We start from the raw sequence: 12831 nt of genomic DNA, 5'->3' as shown, positions 1-12831 counted from the left end.
CATAGCCTGACCTAATTTAGTCAGCTTTCCTGAAATTCAAAACGAATCTCTAGTGGAAGGAAATTCATGGATCAATCGCTGGAAAAAGCTTTATTCTGCTTTCCCATCAGGTAAATTTTCTTTATTCAGGATACATAATGTTTCAAGAGTCATGAAATGCTCTCACCTCCACACAGCCTGTCCAAAAAGTGATAGACAAATCTGTTCTCCTAGTTGCTGCTGGTCACACGATTTCTTGCATTCTGTAATCATCCTAATTTTGCTTCTTTTAAGGATGAATTTCATCTTTGCTGTTTGAAAGTACGATTTGACATGAAGATTAAAATTCCTGCTTTTGGTCCCCAGCATCCTGAGCCAACTCACAGATGCAGTTTCATACTGGGTGTAGCAAGAGCATTGGTCTAGTGAAGCAGATGAGAAAAGAACTATAATAAAACTAATTTGCATCCAACTGTTTGGAAAACAAAGGTGGAAAATAAATTCCAGTTATACAAGGTTATAAATTATAATAAAGAATTAGATTGTGGATTAATTTTGGTAGCATATCATTGTAGCTGTCCCAAGCCTTAGATGTACTTAACCCTGCGTGATAGTCTCCATACTCTGGATTGAACTCTTTGGCCTTCCTGGTATGCTGAGCGGCTGGGCTGAAGCACTTCCTTCAACACTGCACCCTTACACTTTAGCGTTTTATTTTAATTTTGATGATACCATTCAAGGCACTTTGTTCCGTTTTAGAGCAAAACAGTAAATGAAACAAAGCGTGAACGTGAGTTGACCATCTTGGCAGTTTGTCTTCTGTTTCCTTCCATTCTGGACTCTGCATGCTCCTTTTCAGTAAATGATGGCGTCTAGAAAAAGGCTTTCTCTTTGTAGATTGTAAGCACACCTGTGTTCATCACAGCTGAAAGCGGGGGAGCTATCCAGATTTGCCCTGCTGCTGAATTTTGCCCAAGTCAGAGTCCAAGAGGAAGCATTAATCCAGCCCGTTAAAGCAGGGCTTGCCTTCTGTGAATTTCCTAGCATGTAGCCAGATGGACTCGGGACCAAAGGGTTATGCTCCCCTGCCAGCAGATGGAGATAGTCAGATTTCAAAGCTGACGTCACCCTACATACACCAGGCAGTGACCTCAGCCCTCCATTCCCTGTACGTACCCGGATCAGTCCAGACCGGAGTTTAACTTTTATTCTGTGCGGGAGACGGTCCTGTCTCCTGGCTCCTGCCGGACTCAGGGGGGCTTCGCCCCTTGTGCAGAGCATAGCCTGAGTCCGTGATTGCTTCCAGGTGTGGCGACCAAGGCTGGTGGTCCAGTCTTTCGTCGTTTCCCCCCCCCCCACCTCTGGCTGCCTAGGGAGCATAGGGCTCCATTATTGTGCTCAGTCTGAGTTTAAAAAAGAAAGAAAGCTAAAATAAATAAAATAATAAATAATTATCACACTTTATTTTTGTCCTTACCTGGGATTTGAACCGGCAGCCAGACAGGCAGGAGCCAGCAGGTTTCACTCCCCTGCCTCCGCTCCTGCCAGCAGGCTGCCAATCAAGTCTATTTTTAACTTTTTTCTCTTCAGCGTGGGGCTCCTCTTCACTGAGGATGCCGTGGCCAGCAGCCTGCCTCGCTTGTGGGCAGCCCTCGGCGCGCCTGCCGAGGAAGGCCCCTCCTCGGCCGGGTAGGCAAATTTAGCCTGGGAACTGAATCCCCAGCGCATGGCCAGGCCGTTCCCAGGTCGGCAAAACCCAGGAACGGTGGCCATTTTGGGGTTTTTTTCTGCAGCTCCCGATTCGGAGCTGCCTGGGGCTGGGGACCCAGATTTTTGTGAGTTTCCCCCTGATTCGAGCCCCGAGGCCCCCCCCCAGGGTGTGGTCCCTGACCCCCCTCCCCCGGGAAATCCAGGGCTCGTTTTTCTTCCGATTTTGTCCTCCTCCTGCATAAACCTTATTTGGCTAGATTGGAGGAGGAGGGTCCATTGTCCCCCTCCCAGCAAAAATTCCGCGCCCCGCGCCATTACCTGCTTGCCTGGCCCGCAGAGCCTTTGGGGTCTGTTCGGGTGCGGATGGTTCCGGGGGTGGCCCCCATCCCTGACCCCCCCCCCCCCCCCCGGTGGCCCCAGTTATTCCGGATCCTGATCCCACCAGATTCAGCGAGCATCCTCCCACCCCTGGAGGGGGACAATCCCAGGGTTCTCCGCATGTTTCAGCGAGAGGAGTTGGAGCCCCTCATCCCCTTGTCCTCCAGGAATTGGGGCTGGAGGGGCCCCCTGCGGATACCCTTACGGCCTCCTTGCCCAAGAATATGGACCCGGTCTTGGCGGGACTCAGGGCTCCAGCAAGCACTTTTCCTTTTCCTCCTATGCACAAGTTGCTGCTCCTGCATGAATGGGAGGCTCCCGAAGCAGGACTCTGGGTGGGGTGGGCTATGGATAAGCTCTACCCCCTCCCAGAGGAATGTTTAGATATGTTGAAAATTCCCACCGTGGACTCCTCGGTCTCTGCGGTCACCAAGCGCACCACTATCCCTGTAGTGGGATTGACTGCTTTGAAGGACGGACAGGACCGCAAGCTCGAGGCCCATATGAAACGTATTTTTAAGTCCTAGCTCTGGGGCTCCGAGCGACTATCTGCAGCAGTCTCATGCAGCGGGCAGGTCTCAGGTGGGTTAAACTATTACTCGGAGCAGGCTGAACGTCTGGAAGCAGTCATCGCTTATGGGGCTGATGCGTTCTACGACTTCCTCCATGTCCAGGCGAAGGCGATGGCCTCGGTGGTGTCCGCTAGACGTCTCCTCTGGTTGCGCAATTGGTCGGCCGACCCGTCCTCCAAGGCACGGCTGGGCACATTGCCCTTCAAAGGTAAGTTGCTCTTTGGAGAGGACCTTGAGAAGTTTATTGATTCCTTGGGGGAAAATAAGGTTCATAAGCTTCCGGAGGACCGTCCGAAACAGTCACGCTCCTTTACACCCTCCCGTCCTCGTTTCCGGGGACACAGGAGGTATACGCCCCGCAGACGAGGTGGCTCCTCCAGGGGTTATTCTTCTCGGTCTCAGTCTCGGTTGCAGCTCTTTCGTGGGCGTCGCTCCTTTCGTGAGAGCCAGTCCCCGCGCTCCACCCCTAAGCCTGCCACACAATGAAGTTCAGTCGACCCATTCCACAGTCCCTTTTCTGGGCGGCCGCCTCTCCCTTTTCTTCGAGGAATGGGTCAAAATCACGTCTGACCAATGGGGCCTCGACATTGTCCGAGACAGTTACACCTTCGAGCTTGTTCGCGACCTACCGGATCTCTTTGTATTCTCCCCCTGCGGTCGGCTCAAGCGGGAAGCGGTAGAGCAAACCCTCGTCAGACTATTGAGTCTGGGCGCAGTTGTTCCAGTTCCGGAAGCGGAGCTTGGCACAGGCCAGTATTCTATTTACTTTGTGGTTCCCAAGAAGGATGGGGCTTTTCAGCCGATCTTAGACTTCAAGAGGGTCAACTGGGCCTTCAAGATCCACATTTTCGCATGGAAACCTTGCGAGCGGTCATCGCGGTGGTTCGCCCCAGAGAGTTCCTCGCCTCGCTTGATTTGACAGAGGCGTACTTCCATATTCCAATTCACCGCGATTACCAGAAGTATCTTCGCTTCCACATCCTCAACCAGGATTTTCAGTTTCGGGCGCTGCCGTTCGGGCTCGCGACCGCACCTCGCACCTTCAACAAGGTCATGGCGGTAGTGGCGGCGGCGGTGGCCCTTCACCGGAAAGGAATCCTAGTCCACCGCTATCTGGATGACTGGCTTGTCAGGGCCAAGTCGGAGGCTCTTTGCAGACAGTTGGTGGATCGGGTTTTAGCTCTCCTCGCGTCTCTCAGGTGGATAGTGAATTTTTCCAAGAGCAACCTTCAGCCTTCCCAGGAGTTAGAGTTCCTGGGAGCCCACTTTGACACTCGAGTGGGCAAGATGTTCTTGCCTCGTGTGCGGGCCTTCAAGTTGATCGGCCAGATTCGGAATCTGCTCTCGCTGGCTCTTCCAACGGCCTGGAACTACTTGCAGGTCTTAGGATCCATGGCTGCCACCATCGACCTAGGCCCCTGGGCTTTTGCTCATATGCGACCGTTACAGAAAGCTTTGCTATCCCGTTGGCAGCCGGTGTCGGAACAGTTTCACATAGTCCTCCCACCTTTGGACTCTACCGTCGCCACCTTGCAGTGGTGGCTTTCGCTTCCTCATCTTCTCCGGGGAATGCCCCTTCAAGCTCCACAGTGGACAATAGTAACCACGGACGCCAGTCTCGGGCTGGGGTGCGGTCTGCCTGTCCCAGTCCACCCAGGGGATCTGGTCGCCGATTCAGACTCACTGGCACATCAATCGGTTGGAGGCTCGGGCAATGCGTCTGGCTCTGCAGGAGTTTCTGCCCCTGATACGCAGCAAGGCGGTGAGGGTGCTGTCGACAACTCCACCACCGTGGCTTACATCAGTCGTCAGGGAGGCACCCACAGTCGCCTGGTGGCCCTAGAAGCCAGTCGCCCCTTCGCCTGGGTGAACGACACCTGGATTGCCTGGCGGCCTCCCACATCGCAGGCAAAGAGAATGTTCAGGCCGATTTTCTCAGTCGCCAATCGCTCGATCCAGTAGAGTGGGAACTCTCAGAAGAAACCATGGATCTGATTGTCGACAGGTGGGGTCCCCCCCACCTGGACCTCATGGCGACCTTGCGTAATGCCAAGGCCAATCAGTTCTTCAGCCGCTGGAGGGGAGCACGGGTCGGAGGGCGTGGATGCTCTGGCTCTCCCTTGTCCCACGGACGTCCTTCTGTACGTGTCCGTCCCCGTCCCCCCCCCCCCCCCCCCCCCCCCCCCGTGGCCTCTGGTGGGAAAAGTTCTCAGGAGAATAGAACTCCACCGAGGGCCTGTAGTTCTGGTAGCACCCGAATGGCCTTGCAGGCCATGGTTCGCGGATCTCGTCAACCTGGTGACGGACGGACCTCTTCGGCTAGGCCATCTTCCTCGTCTACTTCGGCAGGGGCCCGTATTTTTTGACCAGGCCGATCGCTTTTGTCTAGCGGCCTGGCTTTTGAACAGCAACGCCTGAGGCGTAAGGGCTGTAAGGAGGAGGTTATCTCCACCTTGCTGCGAGCCCGGAAGCGGTCGACGTCTCTAGCTTATGTGCGCGTTTGGAAGATCTTTGAGGCTGTTTGTGAGGAGTCAGGTGTCTCAGCACGCTCCGCCCTGGTCTCGTTGGTTCTTTCTTTTCTACAGAAGGGTCTCTCCAAGGGCCTTTCCTTCAGTTCCCTGCGCGTGCAAAAAACAAGATTGTACTGTTAAGCGTGATCGAAAATCCAGAAAATAGTCCACCACCTTCAATCACATTTGGTAATGAACAAATAGAAATTAAAAGAGTTGCTCGTAATCTGGGAATCCAATTAAACATTAATCTGTCACTAACACAGCACATCTCAAAAACAGTAAAAATTCATTTTTTAAAATACATACCTTAAAAAGACTAAAGCCATTGCTATTTAAAACTGATTTTCAAACAGTGCTTTATCTTGAAAATTGTCTTCTGGTAAATTGTGAACCGTTTCGATCAATATTCATTGGGAAAGACTGTATAGAAATATTTTTAAATAAATAAATTGACATGGAGTGGGATGCCCCAGAAGCAAGTGTTAAAGGGAGGTGAGCGTTAGAAGCTCTACACCCACTGGATCCGGTAGTGAGAGAGCGTTTGCATTTCCCTAAAATGGATGTGCTGATTTGTGCAGTCTCTAAGCAAACAACTATCCCAGTGTCTTTTCCTGCAATGTGGGAGGCTGAGATCATCTGTAGATGTATTACACCAATTCCACAAGGAGCTCTATCTCCTGTGACACTTGATGGCTCTTGATTCCACCTGGCGGTTGATGAAGGCTACCTTATAAGGGAATGTATTAAAGATAGTATTTTGTACTTAACTTTGGACTTGATTGGAAGCCAGTGTAATTTATAAAGAATGGGAGGAGGAGAAGTCCATTGCCTGCTATTAAGTTCACTTAGAGAATAGCCACTGCCATTAGCAATGGTAACATGGAATAGACTTAGTTTTTGGGTACTTGCCAGGTTCTTATGGCCTGGATTGGCCACTGTTGGAAACAGGATGCTGGGCTTGATGGACCCTTGGTCTGACCCAGTATGGCATTTTCTTATGTTCTTATGGTGTAATATGTTGTTTCATTAAAGAACCTGTTAGTAACCGAGCTGCAGCATTTTCAATTAATTGCAATGGTTTTGTTGTAGAATCAGGTAGGCCCAAATAAAGGCCATTGCAGTAATCCAATCCCGAAAAAATAATAGATTGAAGACAATGTCAGAGCAGACTTTCTAAGCTGGGAGAGTCTGGATCCAGGAGAGTGGATGGTGTTGGCCAAAGCCTTAGTGTAGACAGATGGACTCAGCAACCCACCCTCGGCTGCCCAAGAACGATGCCAAGGATTCACCTGTGGAGTGGATATCAATTCCAAGAGATTACAGGTAAGCCTTCATCCAGTCCCTAGATCAGGGCACTTATATTCTTACTGGGGTTCAGTGTTTGGTTGGATACAGTTACAGTTAACTGTTTATATTTTTAATCAAGTTTTTTCACTAGTAGGTCCACAGTGGCTTTTGAAGAGAATACTGGAGTAATGAGGTCACTGTATGTAGGATGACATCAGCTTTGAAACCTGACTTTGTCTCCATCTGCTAGCAGGGGAACATAACCCACTGGTCCTGAGTCCATCTGTCTAAACTAAGGAAAACGAAATTATCAGATAAGTAATTTCTCCCTTGCTTTATGTAAAGAGCTAGTTCTCAGCCCCGATCTCACTTCTAAGCGTATGATCCGTGAAATGTTAAAGCCAAGTCTCCGTGTTGCTGTTTGCAGGCAGAAGCTGAGCTGCTAGAAGGCTACTTTGAACCTCTGGTGATAAAAGAGAAGATGGAGGAGAAGATGAGGAATATTAAAGAGCAGAAATGCAGAGCCGTGACGTGCAAAACGGTAAGTGGCTCTGGGATAGGCACACAAACACAGAACAGAATGGGTTAATCAAGTACTGTAAGCTCCACTTGGAGCAGCCCCAGGGTCTCCTTCCCCAGGACCAGGGGCAGCCTGGTAGGTTTATTTCATATTTATCGTCATTCTGAACATACAATCATGGTGGTTTACAATAAAACCAAAAAAATAAAATAAAATCACTCATACTAAAAATAATAAACTGTCACATTAAAAAATAAAGTTCATAAAATACATGTTCTCTCATCAATTGTTTCAGCGACTCAGCTCTACCTTCTTTTTCTCAATCAGCATATGCTATACTGCATAGCCATGTTTTTAGATCTTTTCTGGAAAGCTGCCTATCTCTCTGAATGCATACATTTTCAGGCATTGTGTTCCACAGTTTTGGGCCAAAGATTGAAAGTGTGCTCTTTCTCTTACTTCGCTTAAGTGTGCCGAATGCAAAGATGGAACTTGAAGTAAGCCCTTATAGGCGGATCTCAGATTTCTGGTTGAAACATACAAGTGTAATAAAGCACTTAACCGTTCCAAGATGTTATTAATCATGTTGTGAAGGATAAAGAGATGGCAGCTTGCCACAATCTAACATTCCCTGTACATACCCGGATCTTTCCAGACTCCTGGGTTTTGCCTCCCCACCAGCAGATGGAGACAGAGAAGTTTTGACTGACTGTCCTATATCCTGGGGTGCCACCTACAGTCCGTCAGTATTTCTCTGTCTCCAGCAGATGGTGGAGGTGCAAAATCCTACGGTCTATAGATAGTCTAAAAAAAAAAAAAAAGCAGTGATCAGGAATTTCTGTGAGGATAGTTAGGCTTAGTGTCTCTTTAAGAGAATTAAAAAAAACAAAACAAACCAGAAGATTTCTGCTAGCCTCTCAGCAGGTCGGCAGGTCCTGAGGGAACCATCCCCCCTGGTATTAGAGGCTCCTGGAGAGAGGGATTGAGGACCCTGCTGCCCAGGTTACCACAGCCCTGGGGTTATACCGGGGATCCCGGCTCACTCACCCCAGGTGGGACAGGACCCACGCTGCTCAATTAAGGTTTGAAAAAAAAAAAAGTTGAAAGATTTGCTTTTCGTCTTCACTCTGTTTTCCGGGCCTGTCTGTTTGTCCCCTCCCGTCGCTGTTTCCAGCCGCCGATTCTTTCACTTTCAGCCGGCCCCCGGAGTCACTTCTCTATGCTACGTTTATGAGGAAGCGCGCAATGGCCATGTTCCTCCTGTCTCTCTGGGGGGGAGGGAACCTCGGTGGCCGCTGGGGACGGCGGTTCTAAGGTGCGCCGAGAGCCTACAAGGCCTAGGCACCAGCGGCTTGTTTTCTACAAATCCGTTCCCACTCAGTGCGGGAATGGACACCATCTTGGCCTCTTTTCGCGCGGCAGAACAGGCAGCAGAGGGGGAAGGGATTTCCCCGCAGCAGGTAACCTTCGAGAGGGGCGCTCCAATGGAGCATATTGCTGGGGGCAAATGAGGAGAACCCTGAGGGGGCTTCAGACTCCTCCATTTCTTCGGCATTTATTATGCTACTTCACAAGGTCTTTAAGGCCAGGAAGTCAGCTAGGAGGCATTCTGGAGTGGGGTCACGTTTGCATCTCAGCCTCAAGGGGACTATTCTCCCCCCTGGTATTTGAGGTACTAGGAGCATGGGGTTGAGAATTTCTGCCCCAGCACCCCCCCCCCCCCCAGGTGTTAGGCTGATACCGGGGAGCCCGGCTCACTCACCCTCAGAAGGAGGGGACCCAGGACGACATCAAGCAAGTTGTAAAAAAAAGTTTATTTTTTACTGCGACAAGAGGCAGAGTGCCTCGCTGTACTGGGTCGCCCTCCGTTATTGAGCTGCGCTGGAGGAAGGATGAGCTCAGCCCTCTCATTTCTGCAGTCCTGGAAGAATTGGACATTGAGACCCCTCAGGAGGACTCATGATGACCCCTCAGGAGGTCATGGTGGGTCTCCGTGGTCCGACCAGGTCCTTCACTTTCCATCTTTCGCTTATGGATTTGTTATTCTGGGAGCGGGTCACTCCTGTTTTAGGTTTACAAGTCAGCAAGGCAATGGGTAAGTTGTACCCTTTACCAGAAGAAGCTCTGGACCTCCTTCGTGTTCTCAAGGTAGACGTGGTGGTGTTTGCTGTCACCAAGAAGTCAACTATCCCAGTGACGGGATAGACAACCCTCAAGGATCTTCAGGATTGTAAGCTGGAGATTCAGCTTAAGAAGATTTTTGAAATATCGGCACTTGGAGTCCGGACTGAGCAGGGCTTCACAGGGTGCAACAATTGCAAAGTATCATGTCTCTTTCGGAGGCGGAAGCTGTTCAAGCTGGGCATTTGGAAGCTGCAGTGGCTTACAGTGCACATGCCCTTTATGTTTTCCTACGTACCTCAGCCAGATTTATAGTTTCAGCTGTTTCTGCCCGCAGACTCCTCTGGTTGAGGAACTGGTCAACGGATGTTTCCTCCAAAGCTATGCTGGGCTCTCTGCCTTCAGAGGCAAGTTACTTTTTGGAAAAGACCTGGAGGACATGATTCACTCTTTGGGTGAGAACAAGGTCCATTGTTTACCAGAGGACATGCCCAGGGTTCCTTTCCTCCTCTGTTAAATTTCCGGGGAAATCAAAGGTTTCGTCTTCCCGATCTGCAGGCTCTTCATTTAGGCAGAACACGGGCAGACAACAGTCCTGGTCCCAGTCCTTTCGTGGGCATCGCTTCGGCAGAAGAGGGACCCCCCAGTCTGCTGGAGGTCCAAAATCCTGCTAATGAAGCAAGGCCGATCCATTCCTCTCCATTGGCGGTAGGAGGCAGATTGTCTCTGTTTTTACGAGGAATGGACGAAGTTGGCGTCAGACCAGTGGGTCCACAGTGAGATAAAACACGGCTACACTTTATATTTTGCTCGTCACCTTCGAGATCATTTTCTTGTCTCTCCATGAACGTACACAGAGAAGAGTCGGGCGGTGCAAGAAATATTACAGCACCTTTTCATGCTCGAAGCCATCGTTCAAGTTCCTCCAGCAGAGCAACGGAAGGGGCGCTACTCCATTTATTTCGTGGTGCCAAAAATAGAGGGCACTTTCCGGCCCATTCTCAATTTAAAGAGGGTCAAATAGATACCTTTGAGTTCCATGATTTCGCATGGAGACCCTAAGGTCGGTCATTGCTTCGGTGCGCAAGGGGGAATTCCTAGCGTCTCTGGATCTTACCAAAGCGTACTTGCACATAGGAATCCGTGCAGATCATCAGAAATTTCTGAAGTTTTCCATCCTGGGGGGAGCACTTTCAGTTCAGTGCTCTACCTTTTGGCCTTGCCACGGCGCCCAGAACCTTTACCAAGGTGAGGATTGTGGCAGCAGCGGAACTCCGGCAGGAAGGATTCTTGCTTCATCTGTATCTGGACAATTGGCTGATCTGAGCGAAGTCTGAGGCGTTCTGTCACTCTGCGATTTGCCAAATCCTTCAGCTATTGAGGTCACTCGGTTGTGTAGTCAACTTCACCAAGGGTCACCTAGTTCCCTCCCAGTCCTTGGAGTTCCTGGGAACCCGATTCGATACACGAATGGGGAACGTATTCCTTACCAATGAGCGAATCCTCAAGCTGCAGGATCAAGTTCAGGACTTGCTGTCCAAGAATACTCCCAGGTTCCGGGATTATTTACAGGTCCTGGGTTCCATGGCTTTCACGTTGGAGTTGGTTCCATGGGCCTTTGCACATATGAGGCTTCTTCAGTCCGCATTACTGTCCAGTATCTGAAATATGTCATCTGCTGCTGCCTCTTATGGACAATGCACGATCCAGTCTCGACTGGTGGCTCCTTTCTGACCATTTACACCGTGGTCTGTCAGGGGGGTCAGTGCAGGGGCAATGGACAGCGGAGGAATCCCGAAGGTCGATCAATCGTTTGCAGACTAGGGCGCTGCGATTGGCGTTGCAGCTCTACCACTTCTGCAGGGGAAATCAGTCAGGGTTCTGTCCGACAATGCGACCGCAGTGGCTTATCTCAATCGTCAGGGAGGAACCAGAAGCAAGCCGGTGGCGGTCAAGATTCAACAGTTGATAAGCTGGGCAGAGCAACATCTAGTCAGCATTGTGGCCTCTCACATCGCCAGAATCAATAATGTGCAAGCTGATTTTCTCAGTCTCCACTGTCTAGATCCCGGGGAGTGGGAGCTCTCCGAAGACGCGTTCAATCTCGTATGCCACAAGTGGTCCAGACCAAGGATAGACTTGAGGGCAACGTTCCGGAATGCCACAGCCCCCCGCTTCTTCAGTCGTCACAGGGAGACAGGATCGGAGGGAATCGATGCCTTGGTTCTTGCCTGACCAAAGAATGTCCTGCTGTATGTGTTTCCGCCTTGACCTCTGATTGGCAAGGTGTTAGATGTGTAGAAGCTCACCCGCCAGAAGTGATCCTGGTAGCTCTGGAATGGCCGAGGCGTCCATGGTTTGCAAACCTGGTCAAACTAATGGTGGAAGGTCCTCTCATGCTTCGGAAACTCCCAAACATTTCTAAGTCAAGGTCCCGTTTGTTTTGCAAAGGCAGATCGATTTTGTCTAGCCAGCATGGTATTTGAGAGGAATTATCTGAAGAATAAAGGTTATTCGGACGCGGTTGTGACCACTCTTCTATGATCTCGGAAGACCTCTATTTCCCTAGCCTAAGTAAGGGTTTGGGGGATTTTTGAGTCGTGGTGCGTCAAGCACAAGGTCAACCCTACTCGGGCTTTAGTGTCAGATATCTTATCCTTCTTACAGGCTGGTCTGGCTAAAGGCTTATCGTGCAGCTCTCTAAAGGTGCAGGTGGTATCTTCTTTTCATGTCAATCAATCAGTGGAGCTTCCAGCTTTTGGGGATCTGGACCGTTCGGATCCTCTGTCCCGTGATTTGAGGAAACTGGATGTTCGAGCTCTTATACGTTACTTGGAAGTTACCAATGATTTTCGCATGTCGGACCATCTCTTTGTCCTCTGGAATGGTCCCCGGCAGGGCCACATGACTTCCAAAACTACTATTGCTCGTTGGATGAAAGAAGCTATCAGCTCCGCTTACTTGCTGAAGGGCCATGTTCTCCCAGTAAGCCTTCGAGCTCACTCTACTCGGTCGCAAGCAGCGTCCTGGGCGGAGTCCCATTTCGTGTCTCCGCAAGAGATCTGTCGGGCGGTGACGTGGAAGTCTCTGCATAATTTCACGCGGCATTACAGGTTGGATGTGCAGGCTACTAATTCGGATGGATTCGGAGAAGGTGTGCTATGAGCGGGCCTCTCTGGATCCCACCCCGGATAGGTTTAGCTCTGGTACATCCCAGCAGTCTGGACTGATCCAGGTACGTACAGGGAAAGGAAAATTAGTTTCTTACCTGATAATTTTCGTTCCTGTAGTACCACGGATCGGTCCAGAGGCCCGCCCTGTCAGAGTGTTTCAAGTGAGGGGAGAGTTTTTGCTCTGACTCCATCTGCTGGAAGGGGGACATAACCCACGGTCTGGACTGATCCATAGTACTATAGGAACGAAAATTAGCAGGTAAGGAATAATTTTCTTCTGAGGTGGGCACCCATTAGAGACATTATCTCCGTTAGTGAGCACTAAATCGAGTATAGCTCCCTCCCTCGTGGGTTCCATTACCATTTTTTGAACAGAGCCCCTTGCAGGGCATCCACTATCTCTCTACTACTGTTAGATTCTGCAGAAGGGATTCTCCAGTCTACGTCCAGATTAAAATCTCCAACAATCATCACTTCTCCCTTCTTTCCCACCTTTTGAATGTCTTCAACCAGATCTCTGTCAAGCTCTTCCATTTCATTTGGAGGCCTGTAAACCACTCCAGGAAAAATGGATGCCG

General features: G+C 50.2%; 1 protein-coding gene across 1 annotated transcript in view; it reads left to right on the top strand.

Moving 5' to 3' along the window:
- MCM10 (minichromosome maintenance 10 replication initiation factor) overlaps nt 1-12831 on the top strand; it is a 108120-nt gene that overhangs the window by 78314 nt on the left and 16975 nt on the right. Inside the window, exon 17 of the mRNA XM_029615867.1 lies at nt 6867-6980. Within this exon, the coding sequence (XP_029471727.1) occupies nt 6867-6980 (114 nt within the window). The remainder of the gene's footprint in view (nt 1-6866; nt 6981-12831) is intronic.

The sequence above is a fragment of the Rhinatrema bivittatum genome, chromosome 9 (genome assembly GCF_901001135.1).
Source record: "Rhinatrema bivittatum chromosome 9, aRhiBiv1.1, whole genome shotgun sequence".
Classification (NCBI taxonomy): domain Eukaryota; kingdom Metazoa; phylum Chordata; class Amphibia; order Gymnophiona; family Rhinatrematidae; genus Rhinatrema; species Rhinatrema bivittatum.
This window is presented reverse-complemented; position numbering and strand designations above follow the sequence as displayed.